This window comes from Protopterus annectens, chromosome 9.part0 (genome assembly GCF_019279795.1).
Source record: "Protopterus annectens isolate FY-2018-M chromosome 9.part0, PAN1.0, whole genome shotgun sequence".
Classification (NCBI taxonomy): domain Eukaryota; kingdom Metazoa; phylum Chordata; order Ceratodontiformes; family Protopteridae; genus Protopterus; species Protopterus annectens.
This window is the reverse complement of record NC_056743.1, coordinates 1,441,478,667-1,441,493,379: the sequence shown is the minus strand read 5'-3', so window position 1 is coordinate 1,441,493,379 and position 14,713 is coordinate 1,441,478,667. Positions and strand designations below refer to the sequence as shown.

Here is a 14,713-nt window from a genome sequence, read left to right as displayed (position 1 = left end):
ATGCTACCATCACAAAACCAAGTCAACTATAAGAAAACTTATCCAGGACCTAACCCTGCAGGTTTACTCAAAAAAAGTACTGCTTCCATGCTTAATCTTACAAGTTTCTTTGAGCATAACCACATCCTTAGGTGAAGGTTTGCCTATGGAGCTTACCTTCATCTGCCTTTACAACCACATATGAAGTCATAACAACTTGGGTCCACAACTAATTAGCCACACAATAAGAAAAGGATGACTCCTTGCCAGCTACTGTACATAAAGGGATAAAGTCAGCCCTGATTACAAACCGAACTGATTTCAAAGTAGCAGCTCACTGAAGGGTGGGAAATGAGAAGCCAATGTCAGCTCATCCACCCAGAGGGAGAGATCTGGGAAAGTGGGGACTTGCCAGTGACAATTAGCAGCCAAGAATTAGGGACACGGGCTTGGCGCCATCACTCCAACAGTAACCATCTATGCTTAAATGCTGAGACACATGCAAAGGTGCAAGAGCAGAAAGCCCTTGTGGTGACACAGATACCCATTATCCACCAAGGTATTAGAAATTCCCCATCTACTCAAGTTAATGAAGTTGTCTGGGCTTAGCGCTGGCAAGCCAAAAGAAATGGCAGATGCAGGGGGGGGGGGGGGTCAGGAAGAGGATTGCTACTACTGGTAGTGGTCTCTCCTGCAAGTCACGTGAGCTGCTTGCCCAGATGGTCTGCTAAGGAAGCAGGTCTGCAGGCTTACTGACATTGGTCTACTGCAGCACAGTCTTCATGCTTGCCTGGATGACAGCTCCCTTATTAGCCCATGCCCAAATCAGTGGTCATAGCATCTGCAAGGATGGAAATGACCCAAGACCGACCAGATACAGTCAGTAGATGGCTGTTTGCTGTGCACAGCAAAGAAATAAGGACTCCCGTTGTCATAACTCCATTTCTGCTGTTAATGGTAGTACAGCACCACTGCACTACCAGGCTATAACTCGTACCACACTTTTCGGCCATGTAACCTGGACCGAAACACCAAAGGCGGAGGTGTGTCCATATTCATTAAGGATATCCACACTTCCAGGCTAGCTGCTCAGTATAATGCATCCGAGGTTATCCAAGTGCAACACTGGGCAAAACTGCAATCCAAATTGTAGCTTGCTACAGATCCCCCAACATGCTCCAGGATTCCCACTCTTTTCTTGATGTACTAGAAAATATTAGGGTTCAACCACTCTAATTGGCAACTTCAACTACCCCACCATTAACTAGTAAAACAACTTGTGTACCAACTCCTTAGCTTAACGCTTTCTGGAATTCATAAACGCCAATGCCCTGTATCAACTTATCCACAACCCCACCAGGGGCAACAATATTCTAGACCTAGTTATCAACATGAGTGACAGGTGTTCCACACCTGGTCAACTCCTCGTTGGTCTGATCCAACCATAAGCTAATCACCCTTTATATCCACATCCCACCCCCTCATTAAGGAAACCACAGTAAAAAAATTCTCCAAAGCCAACTTCATGCTTCTTAAGACAGAAGTGGTGAACTTCATTTCACCCATGCAGATGGACAATACAGTTACAACTGTGGAATCCTACACAAATGCACTCTAAGCACTTACGAGTGCATGGGTCATGCTATCCCAAACAGAACAAAGATGCTATCCTCTAAAAAAGGAAGCCAATCTGGTGGTCCCCTGCCATAAACAAACTATACAACAGAAGGAAGAAACCGTTGCAAAAGAGAGTAAAATCCCATGAGTGGAGGAGCTCCCTAGTCAGCCTCAGTAAGAAGCTGAGATCCCTTATAAGATCCTCCAAAGCTAGCTACAAAAAAATCGCCACCAATTCCAAGGACAACCACAAAGCATTCTATAGCTATGTCAAGAATCTCTATGGCAACACCCAGATCTGCTCCAAGTTACAGCACAAAGGCAAGAAAGTTATGGAACCAACTTGATAGGTTCAGTGCACCCCCCCCACCCCTAAAGGGCCTATATCTGTACAGGAAGAATGCAGAGTCCCTGTAATCACGACGACGCAGGTAAAAGCTGCACTCTCTAAAGCCAAAAACACAGCATCCATGGAACTGGACAACATCCCAGCCTACGTTTTACACGAACTGGCTCCCCACTTAAGCACCATGTTCAATAATAACCTCGTATCATGCTTTGTGCCCACTGAATGGCGCACAGCACCAGTTATCCCACTTCACATAGGGGAGCCACCACTGATCCCAGGAACTATCGACCTATTAGGCTGACGAGCCTGGTCTGCAAGGCCATGGAACTATCATGGAACTCTGACATTGGTAACCTCCAAACTCTTGATCCCACCCAGTTCGGGTTCGTGAAAGGCAGACCATGCCTCCTGAACCTGATCGACTTCTTTGAGGCAGTCACCAAAGCCATAGAGGAGGATAAGGTGGTTCACATAGCCTATCTTGATCTCGCCAAGGCTTTTGACACGATTCCCCATTCTGGAATTATAGCTAAACTTACTAAAACTAGATATAAATCACAAGATGGGTTGCCAACTGGCTCACTGACAGAACCTACACTGTAAAAGTTGCAGACTCCAAATTTGACCTCAAAGCAGTGACAAGTGGAGTACCACAGGGTTCGGTCCTGGGACCTCTCCTGTTTGGTATCTACTTCTCTGAAGTACAGGCTAACACAGAAGGCCTCTGGCTAACGAAGTTCGCAGATGACTGCAAACTAAGAGCCATAGTCAAGTCCCCAAATAATGTAGACATCCTACAGAAGGGCCTCACTGAGACAGATGCCTGGTGTCAGAGCCATGGCTTCAAGCTCAATTCCAAAAAGTACAGGGTCATCCCCTTTGGTAAAACACGGTACCCATGAACTACCACATAGGCAGCAATCTACTTAACACCGAATGCGTGATGAGACCTTGAGACCCAGGTGGACAGTAGTCTCTCCTTTGATAGTCACATCGCCACAGTAGTCAGGAAGTCCTACGTGACACATCATAAGGGTTCTCAATCAGGAAAAAAAAATAAAAAGAAGGTCATGGTTCCCCTCTACCCTACACTCATTAGACCCATTATAAATTACAACGCCCCTTTTGGAATATACCTCACAAGACATCTGCAGCAGCTGGAAAGGCCACAGAAGTACCTCACAGAGGATTACTGGCCTCAAACAAATGCCCTACACAGACCACCTCAAAAAACTCAAAGCTTTACTCCGTAGCATATCGCCTACTCCGAGGTGATCTCTGCCCAACATATAAAGCTATGTCGAACCCACAGCTGTTGGACATGCTACACCTAAAGAAATCCCAATCCCTCAGAGCTACATGCTCTAGGGATCTAAACCTTGTTACCACAATAAACAGGACATGCTGGAGGGATAGATTCCTGTCCCAGAAACTTCCCATACTCGAACAGGCTACCCATCTATGTCAAGCAAAGTTCTTCATTAGCACTCTTCAAGAAAAATCTTGAGTGGATGGGAAATAGGAAATATACCCCGTGAATCACTTCTGCGTCTCTGCTCCACAGAAGCACAAGAAAATAACTTTCTTGGGTGGCATAAGCCAGGGAACCTTGTTGGCTAGGCTTACGTAGGCCCTTGGGCCGATAGCCCACCTAGTACCTACCTATTAACAGTGGAGTCCCCCCCCCCCCAAGGCTACATCGTGGAACCACTTTCTAATTTCTCAAAAACTGACTCCACCTTTGGGCGCACCAAACAGAAAGATGACTTTGTACCTGGCTGCATTTCTTAGCAACACCACCTCATCTCAAAATGGTACTCTACATGAGAATACCCTTGCCTTTAGTTAAAATGTGACACTGTAGCATTTAGAACACACCCCTCTCCCACCTTACATGCTAACAATGTGCAACTAAAAGTTGACAAAATGTTCATAGCTTGGTACTAGGCTATCTGCCCGAGGGCATTTATAAGCCTAGCCAGGGTGTCCGCTTTAGACACCCCATTGATTAACTGACCCACTGTCAAGAAGAGCCAATGAAGTGATCCCAGGGGTGCATTTTCTGTTACCCATCCACTCGTAAAAGTTTCTCTTGTAGAGTGGCGAGGAGCTCTGCCTAATGTAGTTAGGAATTTTGTTCCAAAGCATGGGGAGTCTGACAGGAATCTATCCCTTCAGCATGTTCTTATTTATTGTTGTGGCAAGGTTTACCTCACTAAAGCGAGTGGGTCGCAGTGACTTGGATTTCTTTAGATGGAGCATGTCCATCAATTCTGAGTTGGACATGGCTTTGCAAGTCAGGCAGAGATCACCTCTTGAGTAAGCGATATTCCACCGAGTACAGCTGGAGTTTTTCCATTCGGGCTGCATAGGACATATGTTTGAGACCAGTAATCCTCTTGGTGAGGTACCTGTGGTCTTTCCAGCTGTTGGAAGTGTCTTGTGAGGTACATTCCAAACAGGGCATTGTATTCTATGATGGGTCTGATGAGTGACGAGTGGAGGGGCACTATAACCTCTATTTTTAGATGCAAACCCTTTAGTAATTAGATGGACTACATACAAAGATTACCCAACGACTTTGGCAATATGATTGTCAAAGGAGAGATTACTATCTACCTGGGTCCCCAGATCTCTTATTACCTCTTCTGTATTAAGGGGGCTGTCACCTAGGTGGTAATTCATGGGTGTTTTGTTTTTCCCCCAAACGGGATGACTATGCATTTTTTTGGCATTTGGCTTGAGACGATTACTGACACCAGGTGTCACTCAGTAAGGCCCTTTCGGAGAATACCCGTGTCAGCCGGTGAGTCAATTATGGCTCCCAGTTTGCAGTCAACGGCAAACTTGGTTAGCCATAGTCTTCCTGCGTTTGCCTGTACTTCTGAGAAGTATATGCCGAGCAGTAGGAGTCCCAGGACCGAGCCTTGTGGGACACCACTTGTGACTGGTTTAGAGTCGGACCTGGAGCCCACTATTCTTAGCGTGCGAGTTCTGTCTGTAAGCCAGTTGGCAACCCATCTCGTGATGGGGTTTATGTTCAGGCTAGTGAGTTTTTCTATAATTCCCGAGTGGGGAATGGTGTCAAAAGCCTTGGCGAGGTCAAGGTAGGCTGTGTGAACTACCTTCTCATCTATGGCCTTCGTGACCGTCTCTAAGTCAACCAGGTTTAGTAGGCATGATCTGTCCTTAAAGCTGAACTGGGTCGGGGCAAGTGTTTGGAGGTTCACAATGTCTTTGTTAAGGAGTTCCATGATAATGCGCTCCGTAGCCTTGCAGACCAGGCTAGTCAGGCTTATGGGGCGATAGTTACCAGGGTCAGTTGTGGGCCCTCCTTTGTGGTGCGGAATAACCGCTGCTGTGCACCATTCTATGGGCACGTAGTCTGTGGAGAGGCTGAGGTTGAACAGTGTGTTTAGGTGAGGGGTTAGTTTGTTCTGCAATTCATGCAAGATGCGGCCTGGGACACCATCGGGCCCCATTGACGCTGTGCTTTTGAAAGGGCTGTTTTCACCTGTGCGTCTGTGATTTCCGGGTATTGTTGTGGGCCCTTCTGGGGGTGAAGTTTGCACCGAAGCCATCTGCCAGAATGTTGGCAATATCAGTGGGTTCAGTATATTTTGTGCTATTTTGCACTAGCTCAGAGCACATCTGCTAGCTGCCACTTAGATTCTTGACATAGTTAAAGGCGGCTTTGTGGTTATCTTTCGAATCCTTGGCTATTTTTCTTTCAAAGTTAGCCTTGGAGAATTTTATGAGGGACCTTAGTTTTCTTACTGATAAGGGATGGCTTTCCTTCTTGGGATTTGCTTTTTTTTTCAAACTAGTTTCCTTCCTTTTATTGTATAGCCTTGTTTATGGCAAGGGTCCACCAGACTGGTTTCCTTCTCTTAGGGGAGTGAGTTTTTGAGTCCTTGCAGACAATTATCTTTAATAAACCCATATAGCCACAGCCACCCATAAAAGCACACAGGCTTGTTTATCTGATCAATCATGAGATTGACAGTCATGTCTTCAAAGAGACTATCCATCTATATAACTAACTTAAAAGGGAGAATACTGCTTCCTGTTCTGGAACTTTCACATCATATGGTGCAGAGAAACTCACCCAAACAGATCAAAGGGCTTCAAGGCTTGTTTTGAAGATAAGGGCTACATCAACTCTCCTCTGCATTATTACCTTAAGGAAGGCATATGACATACAAAGCACTATCCGAAACACTTTGCTCAATATACCTCCCCTGTAACAAAAACTCAACAGGACATTTTACAGACACCTTGAATATTCCCATTTTTGAAGGAGGAACTGAATACACTGGTATACAGCTACAGCATCGGGATCCTAAATGGCCATTAGAGCTATTGACGAAGAAAAAAGTTTGAGTGTATAACTAGTATGGTACTCAAAACTAGTCTTAGTTGTAGAAAATCTTCTGTACCCAATACACCCAGAAAAGGATATTTCAGTGGCATGGAACATTGGGAAAGTTTCAATTTTTTCCTCCACAATATAAAACAAATGCTATAGTGGTAAACTGTTCCCACAGTTGAACTGGGTTGGCAGCACCCACATTTATGGGAGCAGTGTACTTAATTGTTTGAATAATACAAAACACGAACATGGGTGAACCTCTTGACAGTGGAGTACAAGCAGTGAAAATGTATTGAATCCTTTTTAATACTATACACAAATTAGGCAAACTTTAAAAATCAAAGGAGAAACTGAGACCATAAAAAAATTGAAGTAATCTGGCAAGGAAAGATGACAAGAGTTTAAGTTTTGTAAGTTGTTCCTTCCTACAGAAAGAGGGTGTACACAGAACCAGATTTTAAGTGATACTTCAGAGTTACAATGTTAAGGGTCATAAAAAAAAAAAAAACAGTGGGGAAAAAATTACTGAAATTGGTAAAGGGGGTCAGGAAACAAGGAAAACAATTCATGGACACATGCTCTTGAGGACATTGAGACCATCACCACAGGAAAAGAGAAAGAAATTGTTACAATAGATAATTTAAAATCAGACAATCCAGTTGATAAAAGTACACCTGGCCTTTATATAGTATTAAAACAAAGAGATGGCAGGAATTCAGTCTCAGTAGCTTAACAGGTAGCACATTCACCTTTGGTGCAGAAAGCCACAGGGTCTACTCCCGCACCAGGTACATGGATTAATTAGGGGTGCAGCACCTGTGACATCATTTGGATGAGACATTAAATCAAAGTGTCATATTCACAAGCTGGTTGCGGCTCAGACAGATGTAAAAGATCCCACAGTAGTTATCAAAACAGCAGGGAGAGCTCCCAGTGTCAGGGCCAACTTTATTTTCAGTAGGAAAACTATGTCAAGTCTCCCTAGAGAAATCTGCCTAGTGGATATACCCCAGTCAAAAATAAACAAATAAACATACATTAAATTTATTGGCAAAAATCAAATGATCAAAGATTTTGGGAACAAACAAAGACAGAAAAGTCAGAGTGTGAGGATGCCAAGCAGGAGCTTGGATTGAGGGGGTTAGAAACTGCTTCTTCCTTACCGGGTAATTCCGACTGATGAAGGATATGCAAAGAGAAAGAGATGTGGGAGTGTTAAATGAAAGACCAGCGAGTCTTGAACAAAAGCAGCAATTAAAAGGGATAATTGGTGCAGCATATAAAATAACGCATGATAGATGCAAGAAAACCAGAAGGTTAGCAGAGAAAAGACTAACTAAATATACAAAGGAAAAATATTTGTATGGTTCCCAAGTATGCAATAAAACTGAGGATTTAGTATTTTTTCCATGAGGTGTTTGCATGTGCAAGTTTTTTTTGGCATCACAAATACAGAATTTTTAAACAGGTAGACCGCAATTGTTGGGAGGTGACAGGAAAAGCGTACTTGGGAACACTTGTCAGGGAATGCAACGAACGAGTGGACAGACTTCGTAAAATTGCTCACAGGACACCATCAGAAATAAAAATGATTGCAACTTAAGTTAGTTGGGATACTGGAGCAATTACAAGATAATGGAAATAAAAAGAAACCATGCAAAAATGAACTATTCTTACATAATGCATGAAAAAGAAAATTTAATTACATCACTATCACTGTGTAAGGTGACAAAGGTGTTTCTCCCAGATGTCCAATAGGCCTTGAACTTGCTCATCAAACCAATGACCCTCAAACAGCATACATTTCATTCCAGGGACATTCACGTACAACTCAGTTTGAAAACCAAGCTTCAAAAATGAATCACTGCCTGAAACGCAGCTGACACTACAGATGCAGAACAATGCAGTCCAGCCATTAAATCATTAGCATGCCCAGACCCAGCGACTGAAAAGGTAGCACATGCGCCTTTGGAAAGCAGAAAACTGTAGGTTCTAATCCCACTCCAAGTGACTTGACCGCTAATGCAGTGCAGCATTAGAGAGTTTGGTGCACACCTGACTGCGTCATCCCCTCTTTTGAGAAGTTAAACAGAAGCTCCATCTGCATGAGGTGGAGGTAGCTCAGGAGCTCCCTCCTTTCATAGGTGATGTGGCCAAATTTCACAAAGTACAAATACCATCCTGCTGAAGTCTCTCCTAAAGATTCCACAAACATAGTGAGATTGGGGGGGGGGGGGGCTACCCACCAAATAAAAATACTTAACTGAGGTGGTATTTTAAAATTATCCTATCCAACAGCCTAAGATCTTCCATCAAGGAAGTTAAAGCACTGGACTGAGTCCGCACACACCAGTAACAAACAACTCCTTACACAAAAAGGGCTGCAACAAATGACTGACACACGAAGCAGACATAATAGAAATGGACAACAGTAATCTGCTAAAATAGAAAATAAAGGAACCTAATTAACAGCTGTAATACAACTTCCACTTAATATTACCTTCAGCATTTCACAACAGCATTATTCAGCTTTACAAGGCACACCAGCCTCACAGATTTACTTCCACACACAAGGTGCAAAAAAGTTAATATGCATATGTGGACCATGCAAAGACAGACAGTTAACTCTCATTCTTGTAACCCCTTGTATATCATACACAAACTAAATAAATGGAGTAGTCGGTTCATATAACAATTGTTTCACGTGCTGGTTTACTTACCATTTGTTCACCAAGTAAGCTGAAATGGTAACCCTTTTCAGCCATGACCAGTGCTCAAAGAGCATAAAATACATCAGTATTTCAATTAACAGTACTATACACAAAACGAGTGCAGCAAAATTCACAACACAGTAAGACCAAATGCAGAGTAACATTAAAAGAACAAGTTGAGAGTGCATTGAGAAAAAAAAAAAAATTATATATATATATATATATATATATATATATATACACACACACACACAATGCAATCATACAAATAAACACAAACTCCTAAATGCATGCAAAATATTTGCACATAAATGCCACATTGAGAGACTTACAAAAGTTTAAATGTATTCTGTTATTCATAATATGAGAAGGTAAGTTACCCAACCACTGACATGGTAGCAGTAGCGGGTAAATTGCATATTTGAAGCTCTCAATGGTTTCTAGATTTTTTATGTCTGTAGGCCGTTTCCAAGTAGCATCGCCCAGTTGTGAGTGGAGGGCACACTACACAAACTGCTGTCCTATGCACAAGGATTATCTTATAAAAGTAATTTCATTCTTAAGGGGCAGTGACCATGTTTTACTACCTTGTAAAATAAAGAACTTAGAAAAAATGTGACTGAGACAGTGGAATATCTTGAATCTGCTAAGAAATATGAAATGAAAAAAGGTTTTGCTCTCAGCAGTCTATATATTCTGAATATATTGTTGTCTGAACGCCTAACAAGGCGGTGGAGGCCACAGTCAAGTTCAGATATTAAAATATGCTCAGCAATAATCCTGTGGGCAGAAGGTGAAAGGAGGTGACCAACTGTGTGACAGTTTTAATTGAGCAAAGATTTTATTGGTTACAAAATCTGTGCGCGCACGCTTCGGCCCAAGTCTTCAGGGACATTATGTCCTCATGAAGATCAAATAGGACAATAGCAGAAATAGTGTGCAATTTCTTGGTTGAGACAACCACTACGAGTTGTCATGGGCAATTAGTTGTGAGCCAAGTGCATAACAGAGGAAATTATTCTGCAACCTGATCTGCAGTTCAGAGCAACTAGTACTTAGGGTTACCACCTGCCCCTCTCTCTGCAAGGGACAGTCCCACTTTGGGCAGTTCTGTCCTGGGGAAAAAAAAAAAAAAAAAAAAAAAAAAAAAACTAAAAAGGCAAATGTCCTGAGATTAAGACAATAAATTTCTTAAGTCTTCTTTAATAGTTACATTTGTATCTGAAAGACATATGAAATTGTATTTTATTTTACATTTGTTAACTGGGATAGTCTAACTGGATTCATGTCCATTTTCATCTGCAAACTCCTTCAAAAACTCAAACCTTGCACCCCTTCTGCTGACCACCTGCCAGCAGAATACCTTCAAATAGCTGCCAAAAGCTTAGCATATCCCATATCCATCCTTATAAACAGAAGGATCTCAGAAGGTAGCATCCCTTCCATATGGAAAGGATCCCATATTATTCCCTTGCATAAAGGAGGTAAATCCATCGATATCTCCAACTTCCGACCAATTGCACTACTCTCCACTAGCCAAAATAATGGAAAAATGTAATCACCATCAACTACTTCAACACCTGCGCCACAATAATTTGCTTGCCAACTGCCAGCACGGCTTTAGGCCCTTTCATAGCACTACTACTGCCCTGCTAACTTTTACTGACTGTATAAACAAGAATTGAAACAATAACTCTCTCATCTGCTCTATTTATTGACCGATCAAAAGCCTTTGATATGGTCAACCATAACTTACTTATCAGTGTTCTTGACCCACAAGCAATTTTTTGGTTTAAATCCTATCTAGAAAATAGACAACAAGCAGTGCTCTGGGACAATAATCTTTCCACACCCCTCCCCGTGAACATTGGAGTCCCTCAAGGCTCTATCCTAGGCACTCTTCTTTTTTCCATTTTTATTAACTAACTATCTCCATACTGTTTTTCCTCAAGCCACCTGTATACAATACGCTGATGACTCTACTTTAATCTGTACTGCTAAGTCATCAACCTCTCTCCAGACCCTTACTCAAACTGTATTTAACTCTGTTGAAAAGTGGTTCACCCATCATTGCCTCCTCAACCCCCAAAAAAAAAAAAAAAAAAATTACTTTTTCTCCCACCCAAAAATCTCCACAGATCCACTTCACAATTACCTCTAATAATGGAACTTGTATTTCTCCTGATCCTACTGCACATCTCCTGGGCATAACCATTGATCATAACCTCAGCTATGATTACCATATCAACAATACTATAAAAACTGTCAAAAAATTAGGCTCCCTGTATAGAATCAAACCCTTCCTTACACCACTAGCTAGAACCACCATTGCCCAGACTCATCTCACTTCTACCCTATTCTAGGATTCTGCCATGTATACCAATCAAAGCACAATCTTACCAAGCTTGAAACTAGCTATAATATAGTCAGATTTGCCACTGGCTCCCCCTTATAGAACCCACCGCTGTCTCAACCTTAAACTCCTCGGATGGTCAGAACTACAAAACCTACTATATAATCAACTTGTGATCACACAAAAAATCCTTTACCACCCTACTAATAACCCTACCCTCTCTAACCTGATCTTCCCATATAAAAATCTTACAACACTACACTCGGCTAATAAGCTACTAATTGCCAACATTAAATCTAATAAAGCTGGGGACTCAATCTACCAATGTTGTGGGCAGAATCTGGAACAAGCTTCCTAGAATGCTCACTTCTCTATCATCTACACCACTCTTCAAGAAACATCTCAGAGAACATCTAAAAATACACTGGCTTTGTCCCTGCTCTAAGCCTGACTGAATCACACTTATCCTCATTTCTCTTCTTGCTATACCCCTTCCTCCTGGGCTATGGCCCCTCTGCAGCATTAATCAATAGAAGCTAACTTTATACTAGTACGTGTGCTTTCCTGCCTTCTCTTTCTCCGCCTTTCACTTAATGAATAATAATTTTCAAATATTGTGTAAACTTGTGCTTTATTGTACCTGAAGCCTACTAAAGACTTTGTTTCTTAAACCTATGCCAAGCCTCTCTACTATTGTTCACAAAATAACTTATTTATTTGTTTTCCAACCATTTTTGCTCTCTAATGTATTGGAATCTAGCCATTTTTTTAACTGTGTATTCTGTAATTTACTTATGCTTGGAGCTTTTCTCCTCGGGCCTCTACTGAAAATGGGCATGTATCCAACTAGACTAGCCCGGTCAACAAATATAAAATAAATAAAATAAGCTCCAAGAGATTACTAGACTACTAACATACAGTTAGTTATTATACAGTTAAATACAAATTTTAAACAGTTCAGGAAATCTTCACAGTTTATACAAAAAACATGTTACAAGCATTAGATAAGATATTTTAGACTATGTACAAAACTTAATTAGTAACTAGAAAGTAATTGTTAAACAAATGCATACTTCAAGTTTCAATAGTTCAGCAATGCTCACAGTTTAAACAATACTTGTTGCCTGCCTTAGATAGGATGCTTTAGAATTATATGCAGAAAAATTTAACTAGAGAATTTAAAACACCTATTAGGCTAAGATGTTTTTGCCAAGGATAGGCCTTGATCTAAAAAGAGAGCAGGAATTAGATCGTAACAGAGGGTATGAGATTAGTCTGGATTTGTACAGGGACATAACCAATGGGTTTTAAGATAAGAGTTTCAGATTGTGTTTAAAAAGTGTAAATGAAGACAGTGATGTAAGTTCATGGGGGAGTTGGTTCCAATACTTTCCAAATGCATTTGAGAAATAGCATAAACAATGCAAATACACCAAAATAAGACTATTTTGGTAAAAAAAGTGAAGTTCTCTCATTTGCAATGCCCGTGGGCATGTTTTGTCCAGCAAAACTCTCACATTTCTATATAAAAAAGTCCCACTTTGGGCATTTGAAAAGGTGACAATCCTACTAGTACTGGGTTGTAGAACAGTGTATACTTCACTAGCTTAAGATTTGATAATTACATGGAGAGAGCCTTTACTAAAAGCAGAAGAGAGGACCTCGCACAGACCCTTGCCAAACATCTTGCCAAAGTTTAACAGCGGTACAGAACAGTACTATGGACTTGGCACGAGAAAGACTAGAGGTTAGCATAAAAATGCAGTGCATAACAAAAGCACCACAGAATGTATTGTAGTACATGCCCAAGTAAATGTGCTGTTTCCAACTTTAACATGCACCTAAAGCTAGTACATAAAAGGGGAAAGAGAATAGCAAACCTAAATCAGAATACAAACCACCGAACGCTGGAAAAATAAGGTCAAATACTAACAGAAAACAGGCAAAATACAATTGTTTTGAAAACACTATACATTTTAAAGTAAAGCTTTATGAAGCCCCTAGCAGTCCTCCAAGTATCCAACACATGTTCATTATTAGCATACTCAAAACTTTTCCAACTGAAATCTAACCCAAGTTGAACTTGGTTTTCGCAAGGTATACAGAAACATTCAAAGAAAGTAAACGATAACTATCAACACGTGTAAGAGGTTACTCCACACGTCCGACTTTCCAATAAACCAGTTAAGAAACTGCAAAGACAAACTAGACAATGAAAAGCATCACAGTACTACATTCGAGTTAACATTAATACATACCCATCGGGTAGTTTGTTCTTTGCTTTGCCCATTGCGGCCCGGTGGCGTCTAGCAAGCACTAAAAAATCTCTCGGCCTACTGCTACAAGCACTGAAAATATAAACTTAATACACCCACCAATTTAATCCAAGAATCAAATGCTACGCTAAAAATATCTTGACAGTACACCAATAATAAATAAAGCCGCCGTGTTACTATATAATAAAAATACTAAACGGCTTATAACGTTGATATAATAAATTCCTCTGTTTTTTTTTTAATGCCGCTTCCTTAGTGGGACGTATCATGCGTGCTGGTGTAACGTCATTACAAACGGCCGTGATCGGAAGTTGCGAATATAAACAGCATCGGACGTGCTGTAGTCGTTGTAATTTTTTTTGTCTGCTCTTTATCGCCGGGAGTGTGATTCTTAGTTCTAGTAGACAGTTATAGGATTCAAATGTTAAAGAACTTTTCAAATAGAGAAGCTTGGACTTGTTTTAGGGAACGCCTAGTGACATACCTGTCAACCTGGGAATATCAAAAAGACTATGAAAAATAGGTACAAATCTGTACGCTATTAACGTAAGATTCGCATACATAATTATGTAACCCCACCCACTCCAATGGAATTGTGGGATACAAGCTTTTAAACGCAAAGTGAAAAACAGACAAAATATGATAATGAAACGCAAATTAAGCAGATAAATAGTGTTTTATTTCTATTAATATTTGAACTTAATGGCCAGAGACCCTGATGTTCCATTTTTCTAAGGACAGATGCTAGTTTAGTCAAAATCTGGACTCTTGAGTTTGGGAAAACATGGTATTTATTACAGAATATGGCAACGTTAGACCACAGTACTCGGTCAGCTATGACCTGTATTTCTACTCCTATTTATTACTTGCAATCAGAGCTCTGCACATAAACTCCTGTTTTAATTTTGCATCAATAAAGATGTGCTAGAAAATTATACTGAAAAACATTATAAAGACCAGAAAACGCACTAAAAATCATGGCTATATTTCTTAAGAAAAAATTTTTTTTTTATTTATTACAACTGTAAATCAGTGCCCCTGCTTTCGGCTCATTTG

General features: G+C 41.0%; 1 protein-coding gene across 1 annotated transcript in view; it reads right to left on the bottom strand.

Moving 5' to 3' along the window:
- The window catches only part of LOC122812116, a 1,581,175-nt gene extending 1,567,034 nt beyond the window's left edge, over nt 1-14,141 (bottom strand). Inside the window, exon 1 of the mRNA XM_044084402.1 lies at nt 13,640-14,141. Coding sequence (XP_043940337.1) covers nt 13,640-13,671 — 32 coding nt within the window. The 5' untranslated portion in view covers nt 13,672-14,141. The remainder of the gene's footprint in view (nt 1-13,639) is intronic.
- Nucleotides 14,142-14,713: the final 572 nt, after the last annotated feature.